Genomic DNA, 17,659 nt, shown 5'->3' with positions numbered 1-17,659 from the left:
AATATTCACAATAAAATTGATATTATATAAATTCGTGCCATGCTTAAATCATTCCATATCATATTCTGTATAATAAAGTTGTACGTAACATGCTATGATTGCATCAGGTAAACACTCTCACCCTTTATAATTATATATTAAAAATAATGTGAAACTTTATTGCCAAAATTTTGAACTTCTAAAAAATACTACTCTTACACCATAGAGTTAAATTTGAAACTACCCCAAACAATAAAGTAATTATGTAATTTACCCAAATTATTAATTCAAGGTTTTTTTTTTTTTTTTTGGAAAGAGAGTTTCAACCTATAACATCCATTCCTGATGATAGCTTTTTATCATCAAACCAACCAATCAATTTTTAGTGTAGGTGGGGATTGAATCCCAGATCTCTTATACAACCATCAGAGACTTTACCAGTTGAGCTAACTGAAACCCACTTTAATACAAGGTAATTACTAAGATAGTCACTTTTTTTTTTTTTTTTTTTTTTTTTTTTGAGAATCAAGATAGTCACTTAATGTAATCACATTTTTAAAACTCAATTTTTATTATATAGTATATGATTTAGTACCCTAACATTTCCACGTGCCCATGCTTGGCCCTCCAAAAACATTTACTTTAATTTGTCAATGTCCTGCAACCACCAACGATGCCATCCATCACCACCAGCAACACTTCCTCTACTAATGTCTTTTGACCATCGATGTTGTTCCTTGTTTGGCCACTATCCAAGCCAAGCTCTTCCCAGTCACCTATAAAGCACGGACGCGGCTGGTGCTGCACTGGAGTCCAACGTGGTCGGACACAGTGTGCGACATCTGATGCGGCTGCCTATGCGTTGGTGCCGGGTTTGAGCTTTCTTTCTTTCTTTTTTTCTCATGGATTCGCATCGACTTGGCTCGATTTGCGCCAAACCAGGCAGATTCGGCCAAAATCAAGCTGTATCGACCGAATCGGGTTGTATTGGCTGACAACCAAAACGGCCGAAATGGACCAAAATGGCCGAAACAGGCTGAAATCCGCCTTGAATCATGCCGAAATCGGCTTTGAGTGAGCTCCAAACATCCTAAATCTGTCCTTCCTTAATTTTATTCTAAATATTTGTTGCTTCTTTTGTGTTTTCTTTTTTGTTTTGTGTTTTGTGTTTCTTGCCTTCTTCTTTCTTTGTTTTGTGAATCAAGGCACAGTAATGTGTTTTTTAAGAATATTATAATAGTAAAAATATATAAAATATATAAATAAAAATATTTTTAATAATTTTTTAATTGCCACACCCGCACCCAACTTTTTCAAAAATTGCCGAGTCCCGCACTAGCACTCAAATCCTGAAACGCACCCGTGCTTCATAGTGCAGTCTCACATTCGTTCCAAACTCAAGTTGTATAAAATATCTTAAATATTTATACCTTGGTTTTATGTAACACAATGGCCTTCCATGGTTTCTCAATCTTTTTGGGTACTACAACCAGTTTACTAGCTGAACTTTAGGCCATTCTTAGAGGCCCTCTCAATAGCCTTGTCCGAAGGTTATAAAGACATCGTTCTAGAAAAAGATTCATTTTGTGTTCTTTCTACAATTATTGTTAGCTAATGCAGACTGCTATCCATAGATTTCTTCTATCCTGGTTTGTGATTGCAAAGAACTTAAATCGAGCATTGCGAATTCAACCAAGAGGTCCAAGACGTATACCGTGAAACCAATGGTTGTACTGATATTTAGGAAAACAAAGGTGGACAACAATCCATAAAAGGAAGTGATACACAGGCAGTGTACTTAGGAGGCAATAAAACTTCATCTAAACTCACATAAACGTAAAAATTCTTCAAGGTAGAAAATGAAAGGGCACTTAATGCAGCCATCCAATTAAACATAAAATGCAAAATAAAAATACAATTTTAACCCTTCAAACGAAGGATCAACCTCATCAGAAGTACGTTGGTTTCACTCTCTCCAAATGGTCCATATAAGTATGGAATGGCCCCCGCCCCATATTTCAGCAAAATAATGTGTACCAAAACCCCCTTTCCAACATTCAACAAATCTACTACCCTCTTTGGCAAACCCAATGGATTCAAAAAAGATAAAATTCCAAAGACCATAATTCTCGTGCTCATAGTCGCAAAATAGTAGTAAAATCCTATGTAGAATGCGGTCTCCCCACTATGCTTACACACGCAACCCCACTCTACAAGGCATATAAGGGGAGTGTCCGGTAGTGAGCCTGATAATAGGACTTTGTATATACCACCCCTAGCGGGGATCCAACACAGCTGGTCTTCCTCAGCCCTATTAACTCTAGAGTAGAGAAGACCGGAAAACGATTAGAACCTTCTAAACCTCAGCAGTGACCTCATTTGGGGTTTTCTCGGCATGAAGGTGTGCAAGAACACCCTTCGTTGCATAATAATCGATAACCTGCAGGTAAAATAGATGCCAAATTTAATCAAAATACAGGCAAGTTAAGAAAACAACAACTGCATGTAATAAATCAAGATGAAAGAGTGAACAATGGTGAACTTTAAAAGGAGTGAAAATCTTGGTCCACAAACTTCTCTGGCTTAAATCAAGAGAAACTTCTTGAATAATATTGCTAAGGTTTCACTTTAAGTTTTAGTGTTTGCTTTTGGAAACTCACTATGGATTAGTTTAGGTTTAGCAAGTTCAATTAATAACGCTTGCAAACAAAACAAAGAAAGAAGCATTGCATTCCTTTGAGGATTATCAACAACATAAATTGGGTATGGAAAGACCAATACTGACTCTCCAAAAACAATGATAAACAGTTTTCGTCATCAAGCCTTTAATCAATAAATTCAAACAGTCGCCCCTATAGAATTCAGACTAAAAAGGGCCTGCATTTCTTCATGGTGAACACAATATGATACTCCAATATCATCTCATATATAGCCGCATTGCATGTATCAGAATTCTTATTGGTCCATTCTTCTATGGAATAACAATGAGGACAGACTTGCTGAAATAGATCAAAAGTTACAAGTACTTAAATACAAAATTTTGAGACACCCTAGATGCATTCCCTAGTCACTATTCTTATTGGTCCATTCTTCTATGGAATAACGATGAGGACAGACTTGCTGAAATAGATCAAAAGTTACAAGTACTTAAATACAAAATTTTGAGACACCCTAGATGCATTCCCTAGTCACTATTCCCACCCACCCCCCATTCTTCTATGGAATAACGATGAGGACAGACTTGCTGAAATAGATCAAAAGTTACAAGTACTTAAATACAAAATTTTGAGACACCCTAGATGCATTCCCTAGTCACTATCCCCCCCCCCCCCCCCCCCCCCCCCCCCCGGTTTCCATTTGGCAAAAAGGGGTATTGCTATCCTCAGAAAATAACTGTTAAATTTATTTAAAAAAAAAAAAAGAAGACTAGTGAGATCTCGCTCAAACTAAACCAATGGGTAAAACCAAGGTGGAATACGAGGTTGTGAGTTAAAGTTCCACCAAGTGCATGTGTAACTTGCAAACAAATTAAGTTCATACCCCAAAGCACAAATTTAAAAGATAATGAATGAATCATTAATGTATTTGCTGTTTTTGACAATGTTTATACTACTTTTAGTTTTGTTTTCTTCTGGTTAATATATTCAGTTTCAGTCTACCTTTTTTTATTATTATATACTTTCAGTTGTGAATCTTGTGATCCACCGATCTTCTTGTCTTTTTTATGAGGGGCATAATATTGGAAATTGCGTTGCCGTCTTTTGATTTTATTTGCTTTCTATTTATTTATTATTTCTTTTAAATATAATTTGTTTTTTATTTATTTATAGTTTTTGGTCTTAAGTCTAACCAGCAGACATCGACTCTGAAAATAAGACTCAAAATGAATTGAGAATATTCAAATTTGATTACATATTCGATCTTGATTCTATTAAAAAAAAAAAAATTCAATCTTGTCATAAAATTTGATTACATATTTAAATTTGATTTATATTTTCTTATCGAACAAATTTAAATTTTTTCACAAATTACTTAATTAACATTTTTTTCTCATACTATATATAAACACTGTAGGGACCAATTAGTCAGTAAGTACTATTAAGGCAGTACTAACTGGGCCTATGGCCCAATCCGAGGACGTTAGACCATCTGAAGAGGTCCAGATAAAATTATAAGGAGAACGGAGTAAAGAGAGGAGTAGAGATAATATGAGATAAGTCCAACAAGCGTCTGAGGATAAAAGTCATCTCGGCAACATGTGTCTGAGGTCAGTTCGAGTGTCATATCATCATGGACTTACTTCAGAGTTACATCATCACTAAGAGTTAGACGTCGAACAAGGGATAAGAAAGGAGAATGGCAACAAATATCTTCAAAAGGCTGCTACCTCTGCATTAAATGACTCCCAACCAACTCTCTGGCCGCATTAATGTGGAAGTGATGCCTAAACAGTGATCAAGCAGCCTTACAGCTACAAGTTGATGGTTCTAGGAAGTGTTGGATGGGACAGGAAGGAGTTCCCCGAATCTAACCTACACGTGTGTGGTAAAGGCGACACCAAGACTGGAATATATAACATGGAAATATGTACTAAAAAGGGGGATTATCTAAGAACAGGACGGTGACTCTTGTATAACTTTATTGTTCAACAAGACAATATAATATAAATTCCTTGAGCTATTCCGAGGATAAATTTTCTGATCTTACTTATGTCCAACAGTCTTAAACTATCAAATTCAATCATCTTTCTTCTGGAATAGATCTAGTTCTTCTATCCACGCTCTACAAATTTATTATTTGGGCCGCTTGGGATTTAGCCAAATCCTGTTTTGGGACCAATCCAATTTCAGTCCTTACAATTGGCGTCGTCTGTGGGAAAAGCTTGATCTAATCTAAAGGAGATTCGGTTGCAACGTTCACGATGGAGAAGGCGGGTCCACACCAAGCAGCAGTAGGACCACACCAGATAGATGTTGATCTACATCAAGCAGAATCAAGGGGTTCCCAGCATGGCAATCCACGCAAGGGCCACGAACAGAGAGGGGGCCATGAGGGAAGTGTGCACACAACTCGTACTAGATAACTCAATCTCGAGGGAAGAGTCATGTTTCACATGCAAAGAATGACAGGGACATGCAACGTGAAATCGATGAGTTGAAGAGAGAGTTACGTCATGCTTAGCGAAGACGTTCACCGTCGAGTTCTGAACCATCCTCTAAAGAGACAGATGGTGCTAGTTACAGACGAAAGTCCAGAGCTCCGCCCAGCGAGGCCTTTACCTATGAAGAAGAGCACCATCGTAGACGAAGGTACAAAAGCCCGCCTTGTAAAGGCTTGGGGAATGATGCCATGAACAAGGTGCTAAGTCAAGTTTCTAAATCACCCTTCACACGGAACATAGAGGACGCGAGCCTTCCTCGGCGATTTCACCAACCCACATTCACCATTTATAATGGTCGGACAGACCTAGTAGAACACGTCAGCCATTTCAGTCAAAGGATGGCTGTTTACTCCAAAGATGAGGTCTTGATGTGTAAGGTCTTCCCATCTAGCTTGGGCCCGGTGGCGATGAGGTGGTTCAACGGTTTGAGGGCGAACTCTATCGACTCCTTCAAGAAACTCACTCAGGCTTTTGGTGCTCGCTTTATTACTTGCAGCAGGGTTCCTCGGCCTCTGGGATCTTTATTATCTATGTCCATGCAGAAGGGTAAGACTCTGAAGGCATATTCGGATAGATACTGGGAGATGTTTAATGAAATAAAAGGAGAGTACGATGATGTGGCCATTAGCATTTCAAGGCTGGTCTTCCAGCCGAGTATGATTTGAGGAAATCTCTGACTGGTAAACCTGTTACTAGTGTACGTCAATTGATGGATCGGATTGACAAGTACAGAAGAGTAGAAGAAGACCAACTGCAAGGGAAGGGAAAGGCTAAGGTGATCCCTCAGGAGAGGAGGGATTTTAGGTCGGACTAATATAATAATAACCGACCTCAGAAAGACTTTGTTGGGCAATTAAGACCTGCCAATACTCAGGCAATTAACGCTGTGTTTCAAGAGCTAGTGCAACAAGTACTAGAGAAGATTAAGAATGAGTCGTCCTTCAAATGGCCAAACAAGATGGCAGGATCCTATAAGACGCAACCAAAACCTTTATTGCCACTATCATTAGGATCATGGACACATGACTGAGGATTGCAGAAATTTTTGGGACCATTTGGACCAATTAGTCCGAGAAGGGAAGTTGAAGCAACTCCTGCATCATTCTAGTAGTCGGGTAAGCCAAGCGGGATTAGAGCTTCGGGGAGGTGCTTCTTTGAAACTCCCCCTTGGTACAATAAATGTTATTTTTGCTGCCCTGGGAAGGACGAGATCTTGTCCCTCTAGGGTAATGTCAGCATCCTGTTCTTGAGCCGAGAAGTCAAGCTCAATACCCAAGAGAGCCAAGTTGGGCATTCCGTTAATGTTGAGTTTTTCAGATGAGGACAAGGTTGGAACCATACATCCCCATGATGATGCTCTTGTCGTTACGCTGAGAATTGGTGGGTACGATGTGAAAAGGGTGATGATTAACCAAGGCAGTGCTGCTGACATAATATACCCTGATTTGTATAGGGGGCTAAATCTGAAACCTGAAAACTTGAAAGCCTACAGTTCTCCTTTGGTGAGCTTTGAGGGAAGAATAGTTGTTCCAAAAGGTCAGGTCAGATTGCCTGTGCAAACCGGTACGGATGTGGTGGAAGTGGACTTCATTGCTGTAGATGTTTTCTCTCCCTACACAGCTATTATGAGCAGACCTTGGCTTTATATCTTGGGGGCCATCTCCTCTACTCTACACCAGAAGGTGAAGTACCCATCCGGAGGCCAGGTTTTGGAGATAGTAGGAAGTCAGGCTGCAGCCCGACAATGCCTGGTAGCAGCCATTCAACATCGGCCAGAGGCTAAGACCTCGGCCACCGCTGATAATGGTTTATAGTAATCAAAAACCTCGGAATTACCCCTAAATGAACCAGCCGACGAGGCAAAATGCGAAGATCTGGAGCGGGTAATCGTTGGTGATGATCCGAAGAAATTCTTTCAGGTTGGGGCTAAACTGCCTTCGCAGGAGAGGGAGCAATTGGTTGAATTCCTCAAAGAAAATGTTGATGTGTTCGCATGGAGCGCATATGAAGCCCCGGGTATAGACCTAAGCTTCATCTGTTATCAACTTAATGTTAATCCTTCCATTACTCCGAAGAGACAGCCACCTCGGCGTCTATCAAAAGAGCACGCCGAGGTTATCAGAAATGAAGTGGCCAAGCTCAAGCAGGCAGGGGCTATTAAAGAAGTTTTTTATCCTCAATGGTTAGCCAACACGGTGGTGATGAAAAAGAAGACTGGGAAGTGGCGAGTGTGCGTGGACTTCATGGACCTTAATAAGGCTTGTCCTAAGGACCCCTTTCCTATACCAAGAATAGACCAGTTGGTGGATGCAACAGTAGGTCATCCTCGGATGAGCTTTTTGGATGCCTTCCAAGGATATCACCAAATACCGTTAGTATTGGATGATCAAGAAAAGACAGCTTTTGTTACTCCCATAGGAAACTATCATTACAAAGTGATGCCCTTTGGTTTGAAAAACGTAAGGTCTACTTATCAACGGATGATGACTAAGATGTTCGAACCATAATTGAGCAGAAACATTGAAGTCTATATTGATAATATGGTTGTAAAAAGCAAAGTGGTGTCTGAGCATGTGGGAGATCTTACGAGCATCTTTGGAATTCTAAGAAGGCACAAGCTACGTCTGAATGCTTCAAAGTGTTCATTTTGTGTAAGCTCCGGAAAGTTCTTGGGATACATGATGACTCACAGGGGAATTAAGGTGAACCCAGATTAGATTAAGGCTATTAACGGTTTACAAGCACCTCGAAATCCTAAGGAGGTGCAGAAACTGACAGGGATGACTGCTGCTTTGAACTGATTTATATCTAGGTCAGCCAATAGGTGCAGACCCTTTTTCCTTTTATTGCATAAGTGGAAAGGGTTTGAGTAGAATGAAGAATGTGTTGTAGCATTTCAACAGCTGAAAGAGTACTTATCTCGGCCACCTATCATGTCCAGTCCGGAGGTGGATGAGGTCCTGTTTACCTATTTGGCGGTGGCCTCTCATGCCGTAAGTTTTGTTTTGATACGAGAAGACAGTGGCATCCAAAGACCAGTCTATTACGTAAGTAAGTCACTTCATGAAGCCGAGGTGTGGTACTTATCACTAGAAAAGGCTATCTTGGCAGTAGTGCACGCTACACGAAAATTCCCCCATTATTTTCAGGCGCACACCATGGTGGTTCTAACTCAATTACCACTCAAATCCATACTTAGAAATGCAGATTATACTAGGAGGATTGCTAAATGGGGGACAATTCTAGGGGCTTTCGACATCAAATATATGCCTTGTACCTCTGTGAAGGGCCAGGTCCTTGCTAATTTAGTAGCCGAGTTCGCTGAACTTCCAGAAGTAGCAGAGGTGAAGCAACATGGCATGGATGAAAAATCGGTTGGCTTAATTTCCTCATAAGACACCTTATCCTGGAAAGTATATGTAGACGGAGCAGCAGGAATGGGGCTAGTTCTGGTATCCCCTGAAAAGATCATCATTGAAAAGTCCTTGAGGCTGAGATTCTCGGCTACGAACAACGAAGCGGAATATGAAGCTTTGCTGGTGGGAATGACTATGGTCCAGAAAATGGGCGAAAAGGTAGTGGAAGTGTTCTTAGATTCAAGATTGATCGTCGGCCAGGTAAAAGGGGAACTGGAAGCCCAAGATACAAGAATGTAGGAATATTTGAGTCAAGTAAGGCGTGTGCAAACGAAATTCGGATCCTTTGACTTGTCACATATTCCCAAATGTGAGAATACCCATGCAGATTCCTTGGCAACCCTTGCCACCTCCACGGCACGGAATTTGTCCCGAGTGATAATTGTTGAGGATTTATGCACCCCCACCCCAATAAGGAAGGACTTGCTCCAGATCCATCAAGTCAACTTGGGGCCGAGCTAGATGGACCCCATACTCCTATTCCTCGAAAGCGATATATTGCCTGAGGAGAAAACAGAAGCTGAGAAAATACGAAGGAAAGCTCCTCAGTTTTGGTTGTCCAAGGACAAAAAGTTGTATAAACGTTCTTTTTCTGGGCCATATCTACTTTGTGTACATCCCAAGATATCAGATTCACTTCTAGAGGAACTGCATGAAGGAATTTGCGGAAGTCACACGGGGGGAAGATCCCTATCTCACCGCGCAATCACTCAAGGATACTGGTGGCCAAATATGCAGAAAGAAGCGTAAGAGTATGTTAGAAAATGTGACCAATGTCAGAGATTCGCTCCAAACATCCACCAGTCCAGAGGAATTCTTAATCCTCTTTCTAGCCCTTGGCTTTTTGCTTAGTGGGGTTTAGATATTGTAGGTCCTTTTCCTAAAGCACTAGGAAACAAAAAGTATCTGCTAGTCGGCACAGATTATTTCACTAAGTGAGTCGAAGCTGAACCTTTGGCTAATATCAGAGACGTAGATGTTAAAAGGTTTATCTGGATGAGTATTGTTACTCGTTTCGGTGCTCCTCACACCCTTATCTCGGATAATGGCCTTCAGGCAATACTATTCTGACTTAGGGATAAAGAATAGATATTCCACTCCGGCCTATCCTCAAGGGAATGGGCAAGCTGAAATTGTCAACAAGGTTATAGTGAATGAACTTAAAAAGAGGTTGGACGACGCAAAGGGCAAATGGGTGGAGGAATTATCACATGTCCTTTTGACGTATCTAACAACGCCTCAACGGTCAACAGGAGAGACCCCTTTCTCAATGACATACGGAGCCGAGGCCGTAATCCCTCTGGAAACTAGTTTCCCAACATTGAGAACTAGTGCATTTACCCCGAGCGGTAATGATGGGCTATTAGAAAAGAGTCTGGACTTGATCGAAGAGCAAAGGGAGAATGCAATGGTCCAACTAGCTTACTACCAGCATAAACTCAAGCAAGGTTACGATACCAATGTAAAGCTGAGGCCATTGGCTGTAGGAGAACTGGTACTAAGGAAAGTTTTAGGAACCACCAAGAATCCAGCCTGGGGAAAATTGGGGCCTAATTAGGAAGGACCTTATCGGATCACTTCAGTGGCAGGAATGGGTGCCTATTATTTGGAAGATCTAGATGAAAAAGCTGTACTCCATCATTGGAATGTAAATAATCTAAAGAGGTATTATTATTAATAAAAAATAGTCCTGCTCAGTTTTCTTTTAGTTTATCCCGATCACATGTCATGTGTTTCCTCATCTATTGAAGTTAAACAGAAACTAAGTTATGTCAGATTCCTCGGACCACAAACTTAGTAGAAATTAATACCCTATGACATCTATTGAAGTATTAAACAGAAACTAAGTTATGTCAGGTTCCTTGGACCACAAACTTAGTGGAAATTAATACCCTATGACATCTATCGAAGTATTAAATAGAAACTAAGTTATGTCAGGTTCCTCGGACCACAAACTTAGTAGAAATTAATACAGCCTCTTGTTATTAAAATATTAGTGCAACACAAACTTGAGCATTTAAAGGGAGTAAACCCCTAATTTCCATTCTCGGATCACAGGGTTTGTGATTACCTAGTAAAGATATAAACCCTGATAAGCCTGTGAGCATCATTTAAAGCATACTAAGGTGCTCTGGACTTAACTTTATTTAATCAAACTTTTGGACGTTTTCTTAAGGTTAAACTTGTTAGAATGGATATATATATATCCAAAATATATCTATGTGATGTTACAGACTCAATGGTTATCATCCATTTTAACTGCCAATTAAAAGCGTGTGTAAATTATGTTTTTTCTCTTGTACAAACAAAGGGCAGTCAAGATGAAAACTACTCAAAAACAAAGCAGCAAAACGTATAAAATAAAAATGAAATGAACAATAACTCAAACGAATTCAAGAGTTCAAAAATGCGTACTTCATTAAAATATGTCTAAAAAAAAAAAGAAAGAACAAAGTCCTCTACAAAAGTCATAATTATATTACAAGGCAATCCTTATTTCTTCAACTTGATTTGGAGCTTGGAGGTTTTGTTGGCCAGGTTATCTGCCTCTGAAGTAGTTGTTCCTTCTTTATCTTTGGAGGCTCCCTCGGCAGGCAAGACAGTTGAAGCCAAGTCTTGCTGGAAGCCCTGGGAAGCTGCTCCTGCCTCGGGAATAATTGCAACCTTGGCCGAGGGTAGCTCTTGGGAAGCACCGGTTTCTTTTGTTGGATCTTGCTGGCCGGGAATAGCAGGATCTTGAGGCTGTACTTCTTTATTTGAACCCATAACTGTAGAAGCCACCTCATCTTGAGCAGAAGGAAGGTCCGAGACTCGTATTATAGAAGGGTAAAACACATTTTCTGGTTTCCTCAACTCAGAAGAAGCCTCAACCCCAGCTCGGTTAAGGGCTTCATCCCAAGTTTGAGAGTAGTAAATGCGACACACAGCTGGGACCTCTGCCCTAAGGGTTTCCTCGGTCTCAGCTACTCCAAGGTCGTAACCCTTCTGCTCAGCCTCGTCCCTGGCCTTCTCGGCCTCAATCCTTGCCTTCTCAGCCTGATCTTTTAGCCTTTGGGCCTCCTCAAGTTGCTTCTTGAGTGCTGCCATCTGTTCCCTGGCCACAGTCAACTAGTCAATTGTCTCGCGCAGTCGTTTCCTCTGGTCCTCGGCTTGTCTTTCAGCGCCTTCCAAGGTCGACTCAGCACTACGACGAGCATTCTGCTCCTCGGTCAGTTTCTTCTTCAAGTCAGCATTGTTATGTTTAGAGATAGTCAGTGATTGCACAGCTGCCGTTCGTCTTTTCCTCTCATCATCCAACTGCTGGTAGCAGTTATTGGTGATCTCCTCCAGCCTGAAAGTGGCTTGGACAGCCTAAAAAAAAGGGGAAAGATTAGTACCGTAGCCAACAAAAAAATATGTCTACAAATAATAATTATAAGTAAAAGAAAAAAGGAGGTTAACATTGTACCATTCCCAGATATCTTTTGCAATTGAGGAAAACTTCATTCTTCCTCATGTTTCTCAGCTCGGTCATGTCTTTAGGGAGTAGCAAGGCCTCCTCCACGGCCGAGGCAACGTGGCACCCAATGCCACCATTGAAGTCCCTGAGTGATGCATCATCTCTCAGGGGCTCCCCACTGTACATGGGTGCTGGGAGTCAAGCTCGTGGCTTTGGAGGCTGAGTGTCTGACCTCTCTAGGCCCCGTTGTGATGTGTGACTGACCTTTTGCTGCTTCGCAGCTCATTGGGCCTCGTCTTCCCGGGTCGAACGGGCTATTCCGGCCTTAACCACATCTTTCCCTCTCTAATCTCTTTTCCTTTTAGGATCATCATGTTCAGGTCTGATTGGTTGAGGTTGGTGAGGAGCAGGAGGAGGAAATTTGGGAAGAGGAGGGGGAATCTGAGACTGTGTAGATTTCCCCGGTGCACCTTTTCCAGGCTGATTTTCTATCAGCTCCATTAAACTCCTCTGAGGTTTCATTTGGACACCCATTTCGTCAAATACGTCTTCGGAGGGTAGAGTCTGGTTGAAAACCTCAAATTCGTCCGAGGAATCTAACAAGTCCACAACCTCCTCTGGGCTTCTTTCTTCTTCTTCTTCTTCCTTTTCTTCCTCTTCCTTGAGAACGGGTTGGGATGAGGATGCTCCAATTGAAGGAGTGGCCACAAAAAGGGGTTGGGTGCGAGAAGTATCTTGAGGGAGTGGGATACCCTCTGGAACAATGAATCCTTCGAAAGCAACGTTGATGCGGCGGAGCCGAGGGTCGCGAGCCTTGATCACATACTTAGGCACTTGGAATGCGAATGAAAATGGCATGTACCCAAGAATTAGATGGGCTGCCCGGAGTTGACCGTCAGTTTCGTTCACGTACACCTCGGCTTGTAGGAATCTATCTAAGCTGGCTTTGTTAACTAAGCTGAGCTTGGGCTTAGTAGTATGCTTGTCTGCAAAATCATTGAATTAAAATAAAGTTCAGTTAGAGATGAGGACATTGGTAAACGAAAAAGAAATGCAAACTATATTTCATGAATCTACGACTATTCCACCACCTGGTTCTCCCTCCTCGGTCGGATAGGGTAGGCCATTATGTCATTCCCCAGAAAAGATTAGAAATCCTCCTTTAAATTTTTGTTTGAAATGGGAAGGCGTTGGATTAGCCTTACTGCGAAATGCCTCGACTTGAGGTAATATCCCTGCCCCTTCAAGTTGTGCAGACTGTACACCCAATTCACATCATGGTGGGTCAGGTTTAGGTTCATTCTCTCGTTTAAAGTTTATATACTTCCCAAGACCCTAAACATGTTTGGGGCACACTGTGTGGGAGCTAACATAAAAAACCTAAGGTAATTCCTAGTAATAGTACCCATGGAAATGGTCATCCCACCCTCTATGAAGGTAATCATAGGAATGACCACCTTCCCTGTTTTCCTAGCGTCGACCCACTCCCCCTAGGCAGCGTACCTCACGCCTACTGTTGGTGGGATCCTATACTTAGCTTTGAAACTTCTCATACCTTCCTCGGACTCAACCAAACTTTGGAACTTACCCATTTTCCTAAGAGGTTTCAAAGAAAAATTAACAAGTTTAAGATGAAAGCTAAAAAGGTTTTAAGAAGACTTACAGATTCGAAAGAGGGTCCTTGGATAAAATTCTAGTATTTGTAGATGCATAGGGAAACAAAAGAGAGAGACAGGTTCAGTGTATGAGTTCTAGGATTGTGTGATTGCTGAAAGTAAGAGAGAGAATTGATTTGAAAAGCTATTTATAGTAGCGCAGAAGTTACAAGCGGGAAAGTTCCCGGTCATAAAACAAGAAAAACCCTCCACCGTTAGATTTACATCTTACCGTTGAACGTGGGGGACAAGGGCGTCACCAAAATTTAATGTTGGCACGTTTTGGATGCCGAAACGTCAGGAGCGTGCCCTGAGCAAGCAAAAAGACATGTAGGAGGTTAGGAATACAGAATAAGGCCACAAACAAGATGGGCTGAGGACATCAAAATCATCCTTTCCTCCCGAGGAGTTGAAAAGCAAAATTTTGAGGGACTATTGTGGGGGCTAGTTAGTCAGTAAGTACTATTAAGGCAGTACTAACTGGGCCTATAGCCCAATCCGAGAACATTAGACCATCCGAGGAGGTCTAGATAAGATTATAAGGAGAACATAGTGAAGAGAGGAGTAGAGATAATAAGAGATAAGTCCAACAAGCGTCCGAGGATAAAAGCCATCTCGGCAACATGTGTCCGAGGTCAGTTCGAGTGTCATATCATCATGGACTTACTTCAGAGTTACATCATCACTAAGAGTTAGACATCGGACAAGGGATAAGAAAGGAGAAGGGCAACAAACATCTTCAAAAGGCTGCTACCTCCGCATTAAATGACTCCTAACCAACTCTCTGGCCGCATTAATGTGAAAGTGATGCCTGAACAGTGATCAAGCAGCCTTATAGCTACAAGTTAATGGTTCTAGGAAGTGCTGGATGGGACAGGAAAGAGTTCCCCGAATCTAACCTACACGTGTGTGGTAAAGGCGACACCAAGACTGTAATATATAACATGGAAAGATGTACTAAAGAGGGGGATTATCTAAGAACAGGATGGTGACTTTTGTATAACTTTATTGTTCAACAAGACAATATAATATAAATTCCTTGAACTATTCCGAGGACAGATTTTCTGATCTTATTTATGTCCAACAATCTTAAACTATCAAATTCAATCGTCTTTCTTCTGGAATAGATCTAGTTCTTTTATCCACGCTTTGCAAATTTATTGTTTGGGCCGCTTAGGTTTGAGCCCAATCCTGTTTTGGGACCAATCCGATTTCAGTCCTTACAAACACCATGATGATAATTTTTTCACTACTTTGATAAATCCATTCTACTAAATTAATAACTAAATTTTGATTGATAGAATATAGCATATTGTTAGAGTCAGAGTCAGTAATTGGATAGGACAATTTTCATCAATCTTCTATGAAATGGGACTATTTATATTATCTATAGATTTCAAACAAAAATTTAATATAATAGTATTATTTATGAATTTAAATCCAATATTCCTATATCAAGCTTATATAAGAAAATAAATAAACAGACATAAACTAACATTTTCTTTACAGGCTTAATTACTCCAACCAAAAAAAAAAAAAATGAAAACATAAGAACGTAATTATGAATTTCTTTGTTTATAACTAGGTTGAATAAATTACTCGTCCTAAGTGCAAGTCTGCCACTGAGCAGGGACAGAGCCAGAACTTGAAGTTAAGGAGGACAGTTTTACTGTTAGTTGCGTGCGGTAGTTCTAGCTTCCGGGTCAGTTGCTTAATAGCTAATGAGTTTTTTTTTTTTTTTTTTTTTTTTTTTTTGTTTTTTTATATGTGCATCTAGGTATGGACAAAATTATTTTGTTTAAAGTTCTTTAGAGGGTCAAGTTGTTTGTTTTAGATAAAATTAGCTTTACTATCGGTAATTTTTGTTGTTGAATAATTTTTTTGAGCTTGTTTATTTTGCTTTAGATTTTAGATCTGGCCTTTAAAAGGCAGAAAATACTAAAATTACAAACTTTTTTTTTACAAATTATTAATGTAGTGAGTGGTTATTAGTAAGTGAAAATGCGATGTAAGTGACGAGCTCAGATGCAAACCAATAAAAGTTTACTACCACAATAGTTTGTAAAAATGTTATAGAAAATTTTGTGACTAGAGTAATACTCCTAAAAGAATCAATGATAATATTAAGGGGGTCAAAGTGTGATTTTATAGAACAAAATTACTAAAATTGGTGACTATATATATTAATTAAAAAAAAAAAATAGGGGGGGCCATTGCCTCCCCCCCAGTCCAAGTCTCCCTCTGTCCCGACCACTGAGGATACCATTCACGCACTTTGGGGCTGTCAGTCTCTCCTAGTGATTTGGGATGCAGATGAGGACCTTAGGAAGTTGTTAAGGTACAATTTTAATGTTTTCGCTGATCTTTTGGAAATGGCATTCTTGATGAAAAATAGAATAGATGTGGATCTGTTGGCATTGATGTTTCGGCTAATTTGGAATAATATATAGAAATGCTAGCAAAGTTGGTGAACCCCATACTGAGTGTTGAGCCTAGTCTTGCGTCTGTTAAGAAGAAGCCCAAGCCCAAGCCCAAGCCCAAGCTCACTGTGTTTGTGAAGAAGAAGCCCAAACATGAAGAAACAAAATAGTAAACGCACTGTTTCACTTAATACTGAGGCTTGTTTTGTTTTAAGCAAAACGGTGCGTTTGGGACGTTGGATTAGGCACAATAACAGTTTTAACAAACTTCCCCATTTCTAGGAGTTAGATCCGCATAATGTGGGCGGTTAACTTAATTAATCCATTGTATATAAAGGGCTCCGTGAGCCTTACTGATCTTTATGTAATTCAATATTATATACGAGTTTCTAGATTCAACTTTTCTCTCTTTCTTCTATCTCCTATCTCTCACTTTCTCAGATATTTTCTTTTCTATGTTCAGCCGTGATTGTTGACTTGTATTTCCTATTACTTAGCCCGTGATTGTTGACTTGTGTTTACTATTACTCAATCTGTGATATTGAGTTTCTCTTCACTGAGAACCATTTGATTCGGTCTAATGGAGAATTCCAGTCGGCCCAGGCTTGTCACAGTAGATTTATACCAGCCGTAGCTCGGGCTGTGAGGTGGATTCCCCTCTCTACAAGGCTAATTTTGACTACTCTGGTTGTATGATTGGTTCTCTTTCATAAAGATTAAAGAATCTCTCTTCCAAACTCAACAGCAACGGTCGAAGCTTTGGCTTGCAGTAGGGCGATAGTTTTTGCTAAGGAACTCAGTATTTGTGAATGTGTTTTTGAGGGAGATGCAAAAGTTATTCAGTTGCCCATAAATTAACCCACTCAACACATAAATCACCAATACGCCATAATGCCTAAATGTGATACTCTTTCTTTCTTTTTTTCAAAGCCAAATGTGATGGATCATCCATACCGGATGATCCGAAAGAAATATAAATGTGCAAAACAAAGAAAGGAATGGACAAAAAAACCTGAAGTTCCCCTACACCATGAGACAAACCTTTTTTTTTTTTTAATTGTAAAAGTTTAGAAAAAAATAAATAAATTATTTAAGCCGTCAACGCTCTGGCTAGATGTGCCTCTTTAAGTTTAGCATGCTGCTACTAATAAAGCTCAGCAATAGCATACTGTCAAAAGGTATGTTCAATGAGGACTTTAAAAAAAAAAAAAATACTATTTATCGGTTTCTTTATATATTAACATATTCTTCCTCAAAAAAAAAAATATATATATATATATATATATATATTAACATATTGCTTCTCTACCCTTTTTTTTAAATATTGCTCAGCAATTTCCTTTTTCTGTTTGCCATCATTTGAAAAAAAAATGTCCCAAAAGAAAATACTTCGATCCTAACTAAAAGTGGTTTATGGATCATGGCCTACCTCGATTTTGGGGTGCAATCTTCAGAAAACTACTGGGTAAACTGTTACATGGTTGAGAAATGGTTCCGAAGTCAAAATTTGTCTGTAAAACCGTGAGCATTTAATGGCATGATGCACCTCAGATCATTTTCATCGTTCAAAGGTTAATTGCAAATAATAA

General features: G+C 40.0%; 1 protein-coding gene across 1 annotated transcript; it reads left to right on the top strand.

The window, feature by feature from the left end:
* The first annotated feature begins 6,441 nt into the window (after positions 1–6,441).
* Positions 6,442–6,954, top strand: LOC126719726 (uncharacterized). Its single transcript, XM_050422253.1, has one exon. It carries the CDS (start codon positions 6,442–6,444, stop codon positions 6,952–6,954), a length of 513 nt encoding a protein of 170 aa, XP_050278210.1.
* Positions 6,955–17,659: the final 10,705 nt, after the last annotated feature.

The sequence above is a fragment of the Quercus robur genome, chromosome 3, assembly GCF_932294415.1.
Source record: "Quercus robur chromosome 3, dhQueRobu3.1, whole genome shotgun sequence".
Classification (NCBI taxonomy): domain Eukaryota; kingdom Viridiplantae; phylum Streptophyta; class Magnoliopsida; order Fagales; family Fagaceae; genus Quercus; species Quercus robur.
This window is presented reverse-complemented; position numbering and strand designations above follow the sequence as displayed.

What these genes read in the sequence shown, in the direction of transcription:
- LOC126719726 (XM_050422253.1), top strand. Translation starts at nt 6,442, where the DNA reads ATGTTGAGTTTTTCAGATGAGGACAAGGTTGGAACCATACATCCCCAT.